We start from the raw sequence: 20,892 nt of genomic DNA, 5'->3' as shown, positions 1-20,892 counted from the left end.
ATTCAAAATAGCTGTCATAAAGGAACTCAATGAGTTACAAGAGAACACAGAAAAAACAGTTCAGTGAGCCCAGGAATAAAATGAACCTCTTCACTCAAGAGATTGAAACTATTAAAAAAAAATCAAGCAGAAATTCTGAAATTTCTGCTGAAAAACATAATCAATGAAATAAAAAAATAATCTAGAATCCTTAAAGAAGGGAGTTGATGTTATGGAGGAAAGAATTAGTGATTTAGAGGATAAAAATATAGAAATGCAACAGGTGGAGGAGGAGACAGAAATAAGATTTTTAAAAAATGAAGGAAATCTTTGAGAAATATCTGACTCAATTAGGAAAAGCAACATAAGGATTATAGGTATTTCAGAGGAAGAAGAGAGGGAGAAAGGAGCAGAGAGCTTGTTCAAAGAAATAATAGCTGAGAACTTCCCAAGCCTGGGGAAGGAACTGGGTTTACAAATACATGAAGCTAATAGAATACCTAATTACATCAGTGCTAAGAGACCTTCCCCAAGGCATATAATGGTAAAACTGGCAAGAGTCAATGACAAAGAAAAAGTATTAAGGGCAGCTAGACAAAAGAAAGTAACATACAAAGGAACCCCTATCATGCTTTCAGGGGACTTCTAAGCAGAAACTCTACAAGATGGGAGAGAATGGAATGATATATTCAAATACTGAAAGACAAAAACATTCAGCCAAGAATACTCTATCCAGCAAAACTTTCCTTCAGATATGATGGAGAAATAAAAGCTTTCCCAGATAAACAAAAGCTGAGGCAGTTCACTGCCTCTAGACCTCCCCTACAAGAAATAATTAAAGATGCACTCACACTGCAAACAAAAAGGAAAAAGCCTACAAAGCTTTGAGCAAGGAGATAATTAGACAGACAAAATCAGAAAACTGCAGCTCTCTGTCAGAACAAGGAGGCAAATACTCAGTTATAAACTAAAGACAAAGGGAAGGAAAACATCAAAAGTAACTATAAACACTTCAACTTAGTCACAAACTCACAGCATTAAAAACAGAATAATTTGTAACAATAACTCAGAAGGGGAAGAGGAAAGAGATGAAACCTGCTTAGGTTAATGGAGATAAGAGGCTATGAGAAAATGGACTATTTCATCTATGAGATCTTTTATACAAACCTCACAGTAACCACTAAAGAAAAAATCAGAGCAGAGCCACAATTCACAAAAGGTGAGAAAACCTCCTCAGAAAACCACCAAAATGAAATGGCAGTCAGAAATACAAAGGAAGAGGAATAATGGAAGCATAAATCAACCAGAAAACAAGAGATAAAATGGCAGTATTAAGCCCTCATACATCAATAATCACTCTAAATGTAAATGGATTGAATTCTCCAATCAAAAGACACCGAGTAGCTGGATGGATTAAAAAACGAGACCCAACAGTATGCTGCCACCAGGAAATATATCTCAGGTCTAAAGACAAACATAGGCTCAGAGTGAAGGGATGGAAGATGATACTCCAAGATAATGGCAAACAAAACAAAGCAGGTATTGCCATACTTATATCAGACAAAGCAGACTTCAAGTTAAAGAAGACAAAGAGAGACAAAGAGGGACCGTATATAATAATAAAAGAGACATTCCACCAAGAGGACATAACACTTGTTCATATATATGCACCTAACACAGGGGCACCAAAGTACATAAAGCAACTATTAACAGACCTAAAGGGAGAAATTAACAGCAACACAATAATAGTAGGAGACTTCAACACACCACTTACATCAATGGACATATCATCTATAAAAACAATTCAACAAGGAAATAGTATATTTAAATGAATCACTTGATCAGGTGGACTTAATAGATGTATACAGAGCATTCCATCCAAAAACAACAGAATACACATTCTTCTCAAGTGCACATAGATCATTCTCAAAGATAGGCTATATATTGGGAAATGAGGCAAGCCTCAATAAATTTAAGAAGATTGAAATCATCCCAAGCATCTTTTCTGACCCACAGTGCTATGAAACTAGAAATGAACTCCATGAAAAAAACTGGGAAAGTCAGAAATATGTGGACATCAAACAACATGCTACTGAACAACCATTGGATCAATGAAGAAATCAAAGGAGACATTAAAAAATACCTGGAGACAAACAAAAATGAAAGTAAAACATACCAACTCCTATGGGATGCAGCAAAAGCAGTCAAAAGAGGGAAATCCATAGCAATACAGGCCCACTTTAGCAAACAAGAAAAATCTCACATAAGTAACCTTAAACTGCACCTAACAGAACTAGAAAAAGAAGAACAAACAAAGCCCAAAGTCAGCAGAAGGGGGGAAATAATAAAAATCAGAGTGGAAATAAATGAAATAGAGATAAAAAAAAAAACAGTAGAAAGGATCAATGAAACTAAGAGCTGGTTCTTTCAGAAGATAAACAAAATTGACAAACCCTTAGCCAGACTCACCAGGAAAAAAAGAGAGAAGGATCAAATAAATAAAATTGGAACTGAAAGAGAAGAAATTACAACAGCTTCTGCAGAAATGCAAAGGATTATAAGAGAATACTATGAAAAACTATATGCCAACAAATTGGATAACCTAGAAGAAATGGATAAATTCTGAAACTCATACAACCTCCCAAAACTGAATAAAGAAGAAATATAGAATCGGAATAGACAAATCACAAGTAAATAGATTGAAACAGTAATCAAATACTTCCAAGAAAACAAGAGTCCAGGACCAGATGGTTTCTCTGGAGAGTTTTACCAAACATTCAAAGAAGATTTAATATCTATCCTTCTCAAACTATTCCAAAACTTGAAGAAGACAGAATACTTCTTAACTCATTCTATGAGGCCAACATTACTCTGATACAAAAACCAGGAAAGGACAACAGAAAGAAGGAAAATTAGAGGCCAATATTGCTAATGAACATAGATGCAAAAATCCTCAACAAAATATGGCAAATCGAATATAGGAATTCATTAAAAGGATCATACACCATGATCAAGTGGGATTTATTCCAGGCACGCAGGGATGGTTCAACATCAGCAAATCAATCAATGTGATACACCACATTAACAAAATGAGGAATAAGAACGACAGGATCATCTTGATAGATGCAAGGAAAGCATTTGACAAGATCTAACATCCATTTATGATAAAAACTCTCAATAAAATGGGTATAGAGGGGAAGTACCTCAACATAACAAAGGCCATATATGACAAACCCACTGCCAACATCATACTTAATGGTGAAAACTGAAAGCCATCCCTTTGAGAACAGGAACAAGACATGGGTGCCCACTCCTGCCACTCCTATTCAACGTAGTACTGGAGGATTTCACCAGAGCAATTAGGCAGGAAAAAGAAATAAAAGGAATCCAAATTGGAAAGGAAGAAGTGAAACTCTTGCTGTTTGCAGATGATGTGATCCTATATATAGAAAACGCTAAAGAATACAAAAGAAAACTATTAGAAATAATCAACAACTGCAGCAAAGATGCAGGGTACAAAATCAACTTACAAAAATCGGTTGCAGTTCTATACACTAACAATTAGCTAGCAGAAAGAGAAATCAAGAGCACAATCCCGTTTATAATCGCAACAGAAAGAATAAAGTATCTAGGAGTAAACTTAACCAAAGAGGTGAAAGACCTATACACTGAAAACTATAAGACAGTATTGAAAGAAATTGAAGAAGACAGAAATAAATGGAAAAATATTCCATGCCCGTGGCTCGGAAGAATCAACGTAGTTAAAATGTCCATACTACCTAAAGCAATCTACAGATTCAACACAATCCCAACTACAATCCCAATGACATTCTTCATGGAAATTGAACAAAGTATCCTAAAATTTATATGGAACAACAAAAGACCCAGAATAGCCAAAGCAATCCTGATAAAAAAGAACAAAGTTGGAGGCATCACAATCCCTGACTTCAAGACATACTACAAAGCTATAGTAATCAAAACAGCATGGTACTGGTACAAAAACAGACACACAGATCAATGGAACAGAATTGAAAGCCCAGAAATAAAACCTCACATCTACGGGCAGCTAATCTTCGACAAAGGAGCTAAGAACATACAATGGAGAAAGGAAAGTCTCTTCAATAAATGGTGCTGGGAAAACTGGACAGCAACTTGCAAAAGAATGAAAGTATACCATCTTCTCTTGCCATACACAAAAATTAACTCAAAATGGATCAAAGACCTGAAGGTGAGACTTGACACTATAAAACTCCTGAAAGAAAATATAGGCAGTACACACTATTCGTCATCAGTCATAAAGGGATCTTTTTGAATTCCATGTCTACTTGGACAAGGGAAATAAAAGATAAACAAGTGGGACTTCATCAGACTAAAGAGCTTCTACAAGGTGAGTGAAACCAGGATCAAAATGAATAGGCAACCCACCAGCTTGGAAAAAATATTTGCAAACCATATATCCGACAAGGGAGTAATCTCCATAATATATAAGGAACTCACACAACTGAACAACAAAAAAACAAACCACCCAATCAAAAAATGGGCAGAGGAAATGAACAGACACTTCTCCAAAGAAGAAATATAGATGGCCAATAGGCACATGAAAAGATGTTCAACATCACTAATCATCAGGGAAATGCAAATCGAAACAACACTAAGATGTCATTTTACACCTATCAGAATGGCTATAACACCAAGACAAAAAACAACAAATGTTGGAGAGGCTGTGGAGAAACGAGAACCCTAATTCACTGCTGGTGGAAACGCAAATTGGCACAGCCTCTATGGAAATCAGTATGGAGATTCCTCAAAAAATTAAAAATAGAAATACCTTATGATCCAGCTATCCCACTACTGGGTATCTACCCAACAAACCTGAAATCAACAATCAAAGAGGCTTATGCATTCCTATGTTCGTTGCAGCATTATTCACTATAGCCAAGACGTGGAAGCAACCCAAGTGTCCCTCAACTGATGAGTGGATAAAGAAGATGTGGTATATATATACAGTGGAATACCACTCAGCCATAAAAAAGGACAAAATCGTCCCATTTGTGACAACATGGATGGAGCTGGAGGGTATTATGTTAAGCGAAATAAGCCAGAAAGAGAAAGACAAACACAACATGATTTCACTCATAAGTGGCAGACAAACCTACACACGGGCAGAGAGAACTGTTTGGTGGTTACCAGGGGTAAGGGGGGTGGGGGGTGGGCACAAGCGGTGAAGGGATGCATTTATATGGTGACTGACAAACAATGATTTACAACAAAAATTTCACAATAAAGAAAAGAATACAAAAAAGCATAATTTGTATGCTAAAGGAGGAGATAAAATGGAATCACATAGAATGCTCAATTGAACCCAGAGAAAGCTAAAAAAAATGGGGAAGAAAAAACAAAACACAAGTGTAATGAATAGAAAACAGTTACAAATGTAGTAGATATTAATTCAACTGTGTCAATAACCACTGTAAATGTGAATGTTCTAAATGCACCGATTCAAAGACAAACTGTCAGAGTGGATAAAAAACACAAGGCCCAAATATATGTTGTCTACAAGAAACACATCTTATATATAAAGAAAAGTCTCAAATCAATGACCTCAGATTCCATTTTAAGAAAGGAGGGAAGATTCAAGCCAGAGTAAATAAGAAAGGAAATAGTAAAGATCAGAGGAGAAATCCGTAAAACAGAAAACAGGAAAACAATAGAGAAAATCATTGAAACAAAAGCTATTTCCTTTAAGGAGATCAATGAACCTGATAAGCCTTTAGGTTAACTGTTCAGGGGAAAGAGAGAAGGCACAAATTACCAATATCACAGTGAGGCAGGTGACATCATGACAGAGCATGTAGATATTAAAATGATAATAAGGAAATATTGTGAACAACTCTATGCCAATAAATTCAACAACTTAGATGAAACGGACAAATTTCTTAAAATATACGAACTGCCAAAGTTCATTCAATCAGAAATAGATAACCTGAAGAGTATTATATCTACTAAGGAAATTGAATTTATAAATAAAAATATTCCCACGAAGAAAATTCTATATAGTTCCACTGGTGAAATGTACCAAATGATCAAGGAAGAAATAATACCAATTTAACATAAACTCTTTCAGATAACTTCATTTTAATTTTAATTTAATTTTTATACTCATTCCATGATGCCAGCATCACTCTGACACCAAAACAAGGAAAAGAAATTACAAGAAAGGAAAAGTATAGACCAACATCACTCATGAGCAAGATGGACAATTACTAAACGATATTTTAGCAAATCAAATCCAACAATATATTAAAAACTTCGTACATCATGACCAAATGTGGTTTATCCCAAGAATGTAAAGTTCACCTGACTTTCAAAAATCAGACAATGCAATTCACCATGTTAACAAACTAGAACCAGAAAAACCATATGATCATCTCAACAAAGCATTTACAAAATCCAACACCATTTCATGAAAAAAGCTCTCACCAAACTGGGAAGAGAAGGGAACTTACTCAACCAGATAATGGGCACTTATGAATATCCAACAACTAACTTCATACTTAATGGTGAAAGACTGAAGGATTCCCCCCTGAGATCAGGCACAGGACATGGATGTCCACACTCACCACTTCTGTGAAGGTTCTACCAGGGCTAAAAGGCAAGAAAAAGAAATAAAAGCACTCAGATTGGAAAGGAAGAAGTAAAATGATCTCTCTTTGAAGATTCCATGGTCTTATACATAGAAAATCTTAAGGAATCCACAAAAAAAGCAACTAGACTAATAAGTCAGTTTAGCCAGGTTGCAGGATACAATACAAAATCAAAATACAAAACTCAGTTGTATTTGTATATACTTGTAATAAGCAGTGAGAAATTGAAAAACTTACAACTGCATCAGAAAATATGAAATACTTAAGGATAATACTTTCAAGATATATACCTTGAAACTGCTGTTGAGAGAAATTAAAGGAGACTTAAATAAATGAAGAGATATTCCATGCTCATTGGTCAGAAGATGCAATATAGTTAAACACCTCAGTTTTCCCCTAATTGGCCTATAGAATCAACACAATCTCATTCAAAATTCCAGAAGAGATTTTTGTAGAAATTGACAAGAAAATTCTAAATTTCATTTGGGATTACAAAGGACCTAGAACAGCCAATATAACCTTAAAAAAAAAAAAAAAAGAGGAACAACTTGGAAGACTTAACACTATCTTATTTCAAGTCTCACTATAAAGCAGCAGTCATTAAGACACTGTGATATTGGCATAAAGATAGACAAATGGACCATTAGAACAGAATAGATAATGCAGAAATAAACCCACCCATATAAGGACAAGTAATTTTTGCATAGACACAAAGGCAATTCAGTCTAGAAAGGATAGTCTTTTCAAGAAGTGGTACAAGCACATGGAATATTCCCATCCCCCCAATATGAGCATTGATCAATACCTCTTACTGTACATAGGCAAAAATTGACTCAAAATGGGTAATAGACCTAAATGTAAGGTAAAAATTGTCGCAGAAAGCATATGGAAACCTGTTCTGACCTTGTGTTAGGCCAAGTTTTCTTAGATACAACACACATCTGATCTAGGGCTGTTATCCAGAATACATACAGTAGAGAGAACTTTCAAAACTCAATATTAAGAATGCAAACAACCAAGTTGAAAGTGGACAAAAGATTACAACAGATACTTCACCAAAGAAGATATGTGGATGAGAAATAAGCATGTGAACACGTGTTCAACACCCCTGGTCATTTGGGAAATGAAACTAAAAACCACAATTTGATACCACTTCACACCTATTAGAACGGCTAAAATTAAAAAAGACTTTCCATAACAAGTGTGGGCTAGGATTTGAAGGAACTGGAACTGTCATATACCACTGATGGGAATGTAAAATGTACAGCCACTTTGGAAAACTGTTTTTGCAGTTTATTAAAAAGTTAAATACACACCTACCATATGACACAGCCTTTCCGTTCCTAGGTATTTACCCAAGTCAAATGAAAGCATAATCCACACAAAACTTGTACAGGGATGTTCACAGAAGCTTTATTTTTAATGACCAAAAATTAGAAACATCCCAAATGTCCATGAGCAGGTGAAGGGATAAATAAACTGTTGTATATCTACACAACGAAATACTAGTCTGCAATAAATAATAATGAATTATTGATGCATGCTACAGCATGGATGAATCTCAAAATAATCATTCTGATTGAAAGAAGCTAGACCAAAAAAAGTTGATATCATGATGTGTGTGTGTGCATGTGTGTGACAATCATCAGCTGTGCACAATTCTAGAAAATGCAAAGCAATCTGATAGTGACAGAAGGTAGATCAATGTTTGTTCCCAGTGATGGGGAGGAAAGTGGCAGGGAGAATTGAGGGGAAGGGTTGCAAGGGACATGAGGAAATGTTTCTTATCTTAATTGTGGAGATAATTTCATGGGTCATACATCAAAACATATCAAATTGTCTACTCTAAATATGTGCATTTTGTTGTATGTCAGTTATACCTCAATAAAGTTTTTAAAAAATCAAATAAACAAAAAAGTCTCATTCACCTGTGGGACAATATCAAGTCACCAAACCTACATGTAATCAGTGTCCCTGAAGGAAAAAAAGGAAGGGAGAGTCAGAAAAATATTTGAGGATACAATGGTAGAAAATGTTCCAAATATGAGGCAAAACCATGAACTCACAGCTCCGAGAACGTATATGAATGTCAAGCAGGAAAGGGAATGAAATGCTCACCAAAGACCACCATAAACTAATTGCTTTAAAAACAAAAATAAAGAGAAATTCTTAAAAGCAGACTGAGGAAAAAAAGACACATTACAGAAAAGGGAGCAAAGGTAAGAATGACATCTGTCTTTTGTATGCAAAAGCAAAAAATAAAACATCTGAAACATTCAGGGCATTGTTGCATAAATTCCAGTTTGTCCCTAATGCAGATTTTAATAAAACAGAATTAATTTGATCTGCATGTGTTAACCTGTTCTGTGAATGTAGAAAGTTGTAGAAAAATGTAAAGTGTATGATGCCATTTTTGATAAAAAAAAAAAAAAAAAAACTAGTCAGGAAAATGTCAATCTGTTTTTATAGATTTGCCTGAACTTGAGAAAAGTGTAAAAAAAGAAAAAACAGGTAATATTGTTCTCTGTAACCTTCAGAGTCTGGGATTGGTGGGGGTTGTGTGATAATAAGGAGATTGATTGTCAACCATTATTCGTACATCTGTGCACTGTTCCACCTGTTTTAACAGCATGGGCTAATTTGGTAATATTTATAGATTCTGATAAACCAAAAGGGAGAAGCTTAGTGTAGAATAAGATAGTGGTCACCCGGACCAACTCTGGAACAAGATTGCCTTTCTTTGAATCAAATTCCAGGCTCTGCCACTTACAATGTGTGAGACCTTGGCAGGTTATTCAAATACTTGATACCAAAGTTTTCCTAGGTGTAAAATGGAGATTAAAATAGCACCCATTTCATAAGTTGTTATAGGATTAAATGGCTTAATGATCAATTGCCTGGCAATCATTTAAGTGTGTGTGTGTGTGAGAGAGAGAGAGAAAGAGAGACAGAGAGAGAGACAGAGAGAGAGAGAGAGAGAGAGAGGGAGAGAAAGTGAGTTTGATGCATGAATCAAATATAAATAAAACTCAAATGCAACAGACATTTCAAAGTTAAGGGAACAAAGAAAAAGAGAGGAATTGAACTTTTGATATCAGGATTAATCTCCTTCTAGAGGCCCAGCCTACACTCAGTGAAGAAATGTGGCCCTGTGGTCAACATTATTAGAGATTCATTAAAAGGTAAAAGGCTTGTATTGCTTTTCAAAGCAGAAATGATTTGATGAGGTTTCTAGACGTGGATGGAAGTGATTATGAATCTGGTTAGAAGAGGATGTAGAAAGGAAGAAGAGAAGTTGAGGGAAGAGAAGGATGGGCATGGTAATATCCTCATTTTATAAGAAATCAAGGTAATCTGACTAAGGTATATGCAAGAGACTGAGGGTTAAGTATATTATTTAAAGTTACTAGAGTCACCAATAGAGGAACTGAAAATCAAAAGAAGGTATGAAAACCGAGAGAAAGAAAGTGAGGGCAGATTGAAGTGAAGACACTGTGAATGAGTTAAATTCTCCTCTCTAAGCAGAATGCGGTCACTTGATGATGCCTGAAGTTGATGAAATACTGAAATAGCAGATTAAGCACTTCATTTAGATGCAGGAAGGTAACTGCCAGAATAAGGCAAACAGGAATTATTAAAATGGTGTACCCTGGGGAGCACAACTGGGGAGTGGGAAGTGATGGGGTCTTGGACCTTTGCTTTTTATCATAAGCTCCTTTGTACTTTCTGGTCATCACTATTTTACTTACCATGTGCATGACTTCCCTTCAGTAAGAACAATTTTTTTTTTTTTTTGAGAATGGTTTTTAAAAGATGGTGTGTATGGGAGGAGGTCCCAAGGTTCATCACCATGACTTTAGCATAACTTTACCATACGGAAGGAGATTTTATTTTACATCTACTATACAGAGTGAAAACTTAAATTTCTCAGCAACTCATAGTACAGAAGATCAGCCACTCACACATCAATAACCCATGGATGGGTCACAGCACAATCATGAATGTTGATAGTAGTGTTCCGGAGACATCAAAATGCACTCAGTATCCTACAGCAAAGAAGTTGAAGGAGTGTATTACCTTACAGTAATTTATCTCCAAAATGGCCCCAAAAAGGGTGCTCGAAGTGATGAATAGCAGTTGCGGGAAAATTCGCTCCCGACTCCAGACCTAATTTCGTTGAGATACTCTTATCAAATCTTCTCGAGTACAGAAAATGGCATGCTTTCATGTGTCGACTTGCAAGATCTTCGGACCTCAGGGGAAATAAATAAATGGATTGTGAAAAGGTCCTAGGGGTGGGAGAACTAAGAAAAGCCTGTATGAGAGCGTAAGCTAAGTGAATTCAGGACGGAGAATCAGGCAGTTGCCTAGAGTAAGATCCAGCCATTACCTGGGACGTAACCCAGAGGATCAGACTCCCCCTGAACCGATACTTTGCTCCTGGTTGGAGAGAAAATGCCGGGCTTCCTTGGGCACCAGAAAGGAAAGACACTGGGCCTTCAAAAACCAGCTGAACAAGGATATACTCAGGACAGAGGGAAATGATATTAATAAAGAGTCTCTTGTGTTGGGCATTGAACGAATGCCAGGCACGGTGAAAAACATTTACCATACATTATCACTTCTTTTCATCCTTACAAATATCCCTTTGTACAGGTAAGGATTCCAAAGCTAAAGAAACAAAACAGGTAAAGCAATTTGACCAAGGTAAGCACAGCTAGTAAGTCATGGCCTGGGACATATCCGTAGGTATATTTTTATAAGATCACATCTGTAAGTTGCCTAAGATTATGACAAGGAAGGGTGTTAGTTAAAATTTTAAGCACACATTGGAAGGAGAATTGGTTCCCAGAGAGAAAAATATCTGAAATGCTGTGTAAAAACCATCAGTCAAGACAGCCCTTTGTTCTTGGTTCCTAAGCCAGGGTTGGGGCAAAACTGCTTGTTATAAAGGAAATTCCTAAGCACCTTAATTAGGGTTTCTGAAATTCAAACTCAAGGCACATACTGAGGCTCAGACAGGTTAAATATTTTGCTCTGGAATTCTGCCTACAAGTCCATTTGACTCCAAGGCTCATCTTCTTTGAGGAATTTAGGCCCAGGAATTTGGGAATATACAAGAACGGCTAGGAGTATAGGCTTCTTCGTTTCTCACGACCATCCTGAGCCCAAATATCATCAATTATGTTCCCTTTTGTAGACCTCGTCTGCTTCTGAGAGACAGAGAGCAAAGGGCCAAAGAAATTCTCAACCTCAAGGAAGAGGTAAGAGGAAAAAGACAGAGAGAGAAAGAGAAATTAGAGAGAGAAATCGAGAACTTGCTTGTCTCCTGCCTTTAATCACACCCAAAAGTGATCTAGCTATGTGCCTTCCTGGGGGTGGGGGAGGGGGGCGAAAAGAGGGTAATGGGATTGGGGAGGGCTCCAAAGGGGATGGTAGCTGTATTTTGTGTTGTTTTATTGCCCTTAAAATCTAAACATCTGAAACAAAAATAGGATAAATGTTATTTTTTGTTGTTGTTCTGAGTGATGTGTACTTGGGTGCGTGTTTGGTGACGTGCTGTAATTTTCTGTATGTTTAAAAACCTGTCCATGATTTTAAAAGGGTGGAGAAAGATGGTTTCAGGTAGGGGGAGGCCCTCAGGAAGGATAGAGCTTGGATCCTGGAGTAGTCAGAGTATTCTAAGAAGGCCCACAATGACCAGGATATAAAAAGGTGAGAATGAGGAGGTTGGCAAGGGCCAGGTCATGCAGCTCATTATATTTAAGCCATGTTGAGGAGTTTGCACTTTCGTGAAAGTGAAATGCGGAGCCCTTCTGGGGTTTTGAGTAGGGGAGGCAAAAGGTGCCATTCATTTTTCAGAAAGATCAGTCTGCCTACTGGATGGAGAAGGGAGTTTGGTGGAAGCGGGCAGCCAGTTAGGAGGCTATGGCAGGAACCCGTGAGAAACATAACGGTGGACTCCAGTAGAGTTAGAGAGGTTCAAGTGGTGTTTGGAAGGTAGAGGTGAGAGGAATTGCTGAAGGATGAGATAGTGGCCAGAGGAAGATGTGGAAGTGGAAGAGGAAGGAAATAAGGGTGCCCCTCAATTGTTATTTCACTTGAATACCCAGATGGATGATGGTGCTATTCATCTATTCATTGAGAAGGGGAAGACTTCCGTGGGAGGAGCAAAGTTAGGAAGAGTAGGGGGCAGGAGGTGAAAGAAGCTCAGGAGTTCCATTTTTGCCAGTTAAGGATGAAATGCCTGTGAGACATCCAGGTGGAGATGTCAAATAGGCAGACAAATAAGTATGAGATCACAACCTCATATCTCCCCCCCACACAAAAATGAGACCATATACTGTTTCCTTCTCTGCAATCTGCTTTTCTCACTTAATAATAGCATATTTTGGAGGTCCCTCTAAATCACCCCATATACATGTAACTCATGCTTGTTAATGGTTGCATAATAATCCAAGGAATGGCTGCACCACTTTCGCTTCAGTCATTCCCCAACTGATGAGGGCTTGCTTTGTGTCCTAGTTTGCTCAATATGAATCCTTCTGTGATAAAAATGATCGTGCGTATGTCCTGACGTCCTGTGGCTCTTATTTCTATAGGCCCGATTCCCCTTCCTTCCCTGCCCCACATATCTGTCTCCCCTAACACTCTTCACTCCATAAGGATCCAAAGGACCATTTGCTAAATGTGTTGTATTCATTCAAGACAATTTCATAATCACTGTTATTTGTTAAATAACAGGTGCACATCCAAACACTTTCCAATTCTTCCTAAATAAAAGCGAAGGCTGCCTTTTTGCTGGCCTGTATCTCATTATTTTCATTTGGGGAAATTTGGGGGGCAGTGTGAATTGACAAAAACAACTTCCCTACAGTTCCTAAATACAGTTATGCTTTCATTCTCTAGTCTGAGCATCCTTCCTACAGCTATGTCAACGAGAAATTCATGGGAAGGGACTTCTTTATGTAGATCTCTGTTTTCAGTGTTTTGATTCGTTTTTACATAAAGAGTTGATCCGTTCCTCTCCCCACTGGTACCTCACTCCCCCCCTGCATCATCCCCACCCTTCTTCCATTCTTTTCTACTCTTTCCCTCTGCTCTCTGAACTGCATCTCCATTCCTTTCTATTTTTCCCTCCTGATAGGAAGAAGGAGGTGGGCCATATGAAATGGAAGAGCAATGCCAGCTCTACTCTTTGAATGTCTCCGTATCTGAACCCATCTCTTTTCAAAGCTCCACTGAGAAATGAACAGAAAGAGAAGTCTAAACCCTAGCACACAAAGTCTTTGTCGTCCCCTTTTAAATGAAGTCCAAAGCCCATGCAGCCAGGAACACTGAAAGCAGGACCTGAGTGAGGACATTGAGGCTGGACCACGCAAGGCCTTGGAGAGGAGTCAGGTTTGGGGCTGGCCCGCTCACTGCTCAGTCCTTCTCAGTCTCTTCTGCTGGCTTGTCATCCTCACTCCAACTTCTAAGTGTTGGTATGTCTCAGGAAATAGCCCTGCACCATCTTCTCCCGACTATACTCTCTCGAGGTAATCCCGCCCAGTCTCATGGCTTTAAATACTATCCATGTCCTGTTGTCTCAATAATTCTGTTTCTCCAGCCTACACGGATGACAAATAGATTTCAGGCACTTAACATGTGAAAATAGGAGCTCTTGACACGCACCCCCAGGTGTCTTTCTCTCTTCTCCAAATCTACCACACTCACTCCCCGTATTGCCTATGACCATACATAACACCTCCATGATCAAGACTTGCAAGAAAATACTCTCATAGTAATCATTCATTTCTTAAGTTTGTTCACCAACTGCCTTCAATCTGTCAGCAAGTGATGTCTCTTCTCTTTCCAAAATATCATGTGACCCCATGCACTATTCTCCAAATTCACGCTGCCAGTCTGGGCAAAGCCACTGCCATCTCTCAACTGGACTACTGCAAGAGGGTCTGAATTGGTCTCCCAACTTTTCTTTGTGCCCTGCCCACTTGTAGTATTTTCTGCAGAGAGCAGCCAGACAGAAATTATTGGATATAATTAGATCATGGCACTCCCTTGATTCAGTCCTCTCTCTGACTCCCAAGAGCACTTTGAGTAAAAACCAAACTCTTCATCATGGCTCCTTCTCATCGCAGCACCTTCCTCTGTTCCCTCCATCTCCTCTCTCAGTGGGCTCCAGCCCTCCGGTGCCCTTCTTTTCTGCCACAAGGCCAAGGGAATTGCAATTCTCCCTGCTGGGCAGGTTTTCCCCCTGGCTCGTAGCAAGACTGGCCACTTTGCGTGGTCCTCAGAAAGGCCGTCCTTGGATTCTAGGTAATATGTACCAACTCATCTTGTTTATTTCCCTGAGGGCATTTGTAGCAACCTTTAAGGGTGTTGATATTTTCTGACGTGTTTATTGTCTGTCTTCCCCACTAGAAAATAAGCTCCCAGAGTGCAGGATCCCCCTGCCTAGAAGAATGCCTGGTACATGGTAAGCTCTCCATAAATGTTTGCGGAATCACTGAGTGAATGAAATGAGTAACAATTCCTCCCACAAGAAAGAGACCTCTCCTCCCCTCCACTGACACTCCACAAGGCTCTTCATTTTTGCCTCTGTCACAGCGCCTAGTAGTCAGAACACTTTTGATTGCAGATGGCAGAAACTGGCCAGGAACTGGCTAAAGAAAGGAGGGGGGACCCTATGGAGGCCTCTATGAGAAAGAACTTGAGGTGCATTCCCCAACTGCTCTCCTTGTCACTTTAGTAGCCCTGTTCGTGTTGCTGGAGGTTCAGAGGCCTTGGGATTGTCTCAGGTTTGACAGGCTTGGGGATTTGCTGGCCACAGCATGACTTCCTTGAACCTCTTTCTCCTGCTGCTTCACTGATGTCTGTTGGCTCTATGGGCTGGAAGTCAATGCCAGAGAAAGAGATCTTAAGTCTTGGTCCTTTAATTAGGCCCCCTTGTCATTTCTGTCTCCTAACAATGGACTGAGAAGTTCTTCTCATCATCCCCACATCCCCTATCCCCCAGAAATCATGGCCTCCTCCTTGGCCTGTCTCCTCGGGTCCCTCTTGGATGGCCACCCGGAATGATGAGGCACAGCTCATCTGCCTCCGGCCTGCAAGCAACCTAGACCCCCAGGAGATGGCTCTAACAGCGGTGACAGTGACCACCTTGGTCAGGCACCAGCTGTATAGCAGGCTTTTCCTGTGTCTGTTCTTTTCCTTTGCTGACACTAGCCCTGTCTAGGGGCAGAGGGCTGGACTTGGCAAGCTGGTGAGGTACATGTCTGCGTGTCTGCTTCTCAGCGGTCTTGGGATGCTTTCCAGTCAGCGAATGGAAGGTTCTCACTGCATGGCACCCCATGGCGACTCGGTGAGTTCCGCAGGTTCAGGGTTGTTCCATCACGTGCAAACTGTCCAGGTCCAGCCAACACTGCCACCACAGAAGACAGCTTTATTTACCTAAAGGTGGTGGATGGGCAGGAGTGAGGAGGAGAAGAGAATATGTACTGGGCAGATGAAATTCCATGGCCACCATAGTCCAATCACACAGCACCTAAAGCTCTCTGCTGGCATATCTGTTATTTGTATGGGCAGCTTGAGCTTGAGTGGAGTGAGACGTCCTGAGGGAAGGCACTATGGTTTGACCATTTTTTATATCTGACCCCACAGCCCACAGTTCAATGCCCGGTTCACGGTAAGGGTGAAACCCCTATGGATGGAAGGAAAGGAGGGATGGAGGGAAGGGTTGTTCTAACTCTTTTGGAACTGGTCACATCTGACTGTCTTCTTTTTGCTCTACCAGCTCTGTCTCAGTTGTGTGCATGGGGGGGGACGCAGGTGCATTTATATGCATATTGATGTTTTTTTCCCCAGTTTTATTAAGATATAATTGACATACAACCTTGTATAAGTTTAAGGTGTACAACATAATGATTTGATATATGTATATAGTGTGAAATGACTACCACAATAAGTTTAGTTAACATCCATCACCTCTCACAGTTACATGTTTTTTTCCCCTTGTGATGAGAACTTTTAAGATCTCTCTCAGCTACTTTCTGTATTGATATTTAATTTGTACTCTTTCTAAAGATCTGATCCATACCGATTCCCTCCTTGAAAGTGCTGAGTGGTGCCAGTGAGCTTGGGTATAGAGTCCAAGCACCTTAGCTTGCTTTTCAGGGCCCCACACCTTCCAGCCCCATCTCCTGTCATATGCTCTTGGAGACCATGAACTCTGTCCATGCCAGATTATTAGGCATGACCAGAAGTGACCGTGCGTCAAGGCCTTGGACACAGACTGATCCGTCTGTCTGGATTGCCTTTTCCCCTGCTTCAACAAGGTGGACTGCTAACTCATCTTTCAGAGCTCACCTTGGGGGTTTCATCTTCTGTGCAGCCTCACTTGATTCCTACCAGGAAGAGTTAGTGGCTGCGTCCTCCTTTCTGGGGGAGGTGGGACTCTAGCCTCTGTTACACTCTACTCTAATGGTTGCTCACTTGTCTATCCCCTCAGCATTTGGCCCTGTGTGGCCTCTCTGCTCCCACCACACACACTGCTCACCTTTTCTCACCTCGCCCCACACCTCCAATACATCAACACTCACTGCTCACTTATCACATTGTCTGTCCCTTAGCCCCCAGTGCCAAGTACTTAATAAGGCTTCCATAAATATTAGCTGGTGAATTGGGACTAGGCACCTCATTCTACAGAGATTTCAGGTTTTTGTTCTGTTTTGAACGTGGATGTGCATTTCTTGGTTCATGTTGGGAACCTCAGCACCTTGAGGGCAGAGCCAAGAACAAACAAGTGGCTGGCTCTGGACCAAGCCCTGTCCCCAGCCCTTGGCTGGCCTTTCCTCATGGTATCATTGAGGACAGCAGTAAGGACAGGGCGCTCTTGATTCTGCCACTTCCAAGCTGCATATATTGAGGCTGGATGGGAGGGAGGAGTTGGGGTGCTGAAGAACTCCAGGTCCCTCGTTCTCCCATAGTCTGGAGTAGGGGCAGGGTTTCCAGCCCAGACTCTCTGTTCCCAAGGATAAACTCAAAACCAGTCTATGTCCTCCCGCCTCCCAGACCCCGCTGTCCCTAGGGACCGGCACCAGCTCCATAAATATTTGTGGCATGGCGTGATGAATGAACGAATACGTGTTCTTTATTCCCTCTTTTGCAAGTGTTGCAGAGGAGGGAAAGAGCTGGAAAAATGGGAGAGATCTCTGAGAAAACGGGTCAGCAGGCTGCAGAGGGAGCTTGCCCCGCTCGCTTGTCCCAGCTCCCGCTCAGGAGTTGCTTCCTTGGTGGCGGTGATGTTGGAGAGTGTGTGCGCGCGTTGAGGTAGGGAGAATCCCTGAATGTGAGAAAACAAATCCCTCGGCTTTGTTTAGGCCAGGCAAGTGTATTCTCAATGCCACTCACCGTCTCTTGCAAGGTACCTGATTTCATCATTTTAATGTTCTATGGGGAGAGGAGGAGTAAAACAAAACTCCCTAAATCTAACCCAGATTCCCTCAGTCCACAGTGGAGCCCTTTCCTTGGCTGCTTCTTCACAAATATCTAGGCGACCCGAGAGGCTGAGGACTCACACTCCCCCCTCTCCTCTTTAGTCTCCCGCTCCCGTCTCCTCCCACCGCCCGCGGGCCCGCAGCCCCACAGCCCCGCAGCAGCCGCAGGGGGAACCAAAGAGACAGAAGCCTTCCCAGCTGCCCGGACCACAGACGCCAACACCCCCCGCCCCCCACCACACGCCGCCTGCCTGCCCGCCCGCCCGCGCCCCGCACGCTAGCCCACGACCGAGCGGCGGCGGCGGCGGCGGCGGCGGCGGCAGGCGGCGGCGACTCGCATCAGCGCGCTCCTGGCAGCGCTCGCCATCCCAGGTGACTTGGACTCGCCAGATCGGCTGACTCCGGGTCTCCGGCCCCAGCTCCGGCTCGCGCCCCCGGCCCCGGGTCCGGTGCCCACCCGCCTTCCTGCCCTCTCCCGCCTTTCTGCCCCTTCTCCCCCACCCCCGCCCCCAGCTCGCGGGAAGGGAGGTTGCGGCAGCGGCCCGGCGGCACCGGCGACTGTAGCGACAGTGGCGACGGCGGCGACAGTGGCGGCGGTGGCGGCGGCGGCGGCGGCGGCGGCGGCGGCAGAGGCTGCGGCGGCGACCGTGGCAGAGGCGGTGGCGGAGGCCTCCGTGGCGGAGGCGGAAGCAGAGGTGGAGGCTGAGGCCTCAGGAGAGGAGGCAGTGGCGGAGGCCACCCTGGGGGAGGCAGCGACCGCCCTGGCGGGAGAGAAGGCGGAGGCCGCCCTGGCGGCAGCGGCCGCGTCGGTGGCGGAGGCCAGCGCGGCCGAAGCCGCCGCAGAGGCTGCAGCGCGCCCCTTGGGAGACGCGGACGCGGAGGTGGCGGCGGCGGTAGCAGCAGCGGCAGCGGCGGCGGCGGCGGCTGCCGCCGCGGATGCAGATGCGGAGACAGGGGGGGGTTCCGGGGCGAACCCAGACTTTCCTATGGCCTCGCTGTACGTGGGTGACCTGCACCCTGAGGTGACAGAGGCAATGCTGTACGAGAAGTTCAGCCCGGCCGGGCCCATCCTCTCCATTCGCATTTGCAGGGACAAGATTACCCGCCGTTCCTTGGGCTACGCGTATGTCAACTACCAGCAACCAGTGGACGCCAAGCGGGCCCTGGACACCCTGAACTTTGATGTCATCAAGGGCAGGCCAGTGCGCATCATGTGGTCCCAGCGGGACCCCTCGCTCCGGAAGAGCGGGGTGGGCAACGTCTTCATCAAGAACCTGGGCAAGACCATCGACAACAAGGCGCTGTACAACATCTTCTCGGCGTTTGGCAACATCCTCTCCTGCAAAGTGGCCTGCGACGAAAAGGGGCCCAAGGGCTACGGGTTCGTGCACTTCCAGAAGCAGGAGTCCGCGGAGCGGGCCATCGATGCGATGAATGGCATGTTCCTGAACTACCGCAAAATTTTCGTTGGGAGATTCAAGTCGCATAAAGAACGAGAGGCCGAAAGGGGAGCGTGGGCCAGGCAGTCCACCAGTGCTGACGTCAAGGATTTCGAGGAAGACACTGATGAGGAGGCCACCTTGCGATGAAGACATCCCAGGAGCGAGCCAGCCAGCAGAGCCAAACCTTGGCTCCCACCCGGTTTACAACCTCCCCTTTGCCCCCCAACCCACCAGCAGTGTATTGTATTGGGAGTGCAGGTCTCTCTCTCTCTCTCTGTCTCCTTCCTCGTCCCTCCCCCTTGCTCCTTCTTCCTCCTCTTCTCCTCTCCTCTCCTCTCCTCTCTTTCCTTCCTTCCCTCTCCCCCACACCCCCCAAGGGTGTTGTGAATAATCTTGCTAATCTGTGCCACTTGATAGGTTGAAGGCTGCCTCTTCTCCTTGTGGTTTGGTTTAAAAAGCACTTTCTCGCTTTGTTTACTGCACAGGTGATACAGTTTCATGGTAGAAACATCAGAAAGGAGAAGGAAATCGGATGAGGGAAAACCAAGAAAGAGAGTAATTGCTCCCCATGATCCTACTACCCAGAGACAACCATTTTTACCTTTTTGGTGTGCTGTTTTTCCAGGCTCTCTCTCTCTTTCTCTCTCTTTCTCTCTCATTCTCTCTCTCTCCCTCTCTCCCTCTCTCCCTCTCTCCCTCTCTCTCTCTCTCTCTCTCTCTCTTTCTCCTCCTCCTCCTCCTCCTCCTCCTCCCTCCCTCCCCACCCACCTTCCCTTTTAACACACTTATAGAATGGTTCATGTATGTGGTGTTTCTTAACCTGCTTTTTCAGAAACTAAAACCAAACAAAAATCAACCCATCAAACTTCTTTCCATGTTATTCAACAGGCTTCCGAAACGTCATCTTCAGTGCCTGCGGAGTGTAACTATGGACCTTAACATTTCTGTAATTATCCCTGCGTTGTTGTTGGCACATTCAGGTGGTGCCTAGTTCTTTCCCTGTGTGTAAACCCAACACTGTGTACTCTGATGAGTGAATCCTTCCATGTCAAGCCAAATCTTCGCTAGCATACCAGATGGTCTTCTTAATTGTGGGCTTGCAGGATCCACATATGGACATTTTAAAGACTTTTCCTGTGTGTTGCCAAATGGCCCCTTCCTAAACATTGTACCCATTTGCATTCATGCCAGCCAGCGCAGCTAGTAAAAAGAGTAAGCCCATTTCCCCTGCATAGTCTCCTGGTCACTGTAGTTGGTGTGGGGTGTGTGTGTGTGTGAGAGTGTGAGTGTGATGTGTGTTTGTGTGTGTCTTGGCCACCTTGATGGGCTGCA

The 20,892-nt window shown here is 42.7% G+C and overlaps 1 protein-coding gene across 1 annotated transcript; it reads left to right on the top strand.

Moving 5' to 3' along the window:
- Positions 1-19,026: 19,026 nt before the first annotated feature.
- On the top strand, positions 19,027-20,304 carry LOC131401137 (polyadenylate-binding protein 1-like 2). The gene has a single exon (XM_058536195.1). The coding sequence runs from the start codon at positions 19,105-19,107 to the stop codon at positions 19,705-19,707; it is 603 nt and encodes a 200-aa protein (XP_058392178.1). The 5' UTR covers positions 19,027-19,104; the 3' UTR covers positions 19,708-20,304.
- Positions 20,305-20,892: the final 588 nt, after the last annotated feature.

The sequence above is a fragment of the Diceros bicornis genome, chromosome X (genome assembly GCF_020826845.1).
Source record: "Diceros bicornis minor isolate mBicDic1 chromosome X, mDicBic1.mat.cur, whole genome shotgun sequence".
In the NCBI taxonomy this organism is placed as follows: domain Eukaryota; kingdom Metazoa; phylum Chordata; class Mammalia; order Perissodactyla; family Rhinocerotidae; genus Diceros; species Diceros bicornis.
This window is presented reverse-complemented; position numbering and strand designations above follow the sequence as displayed.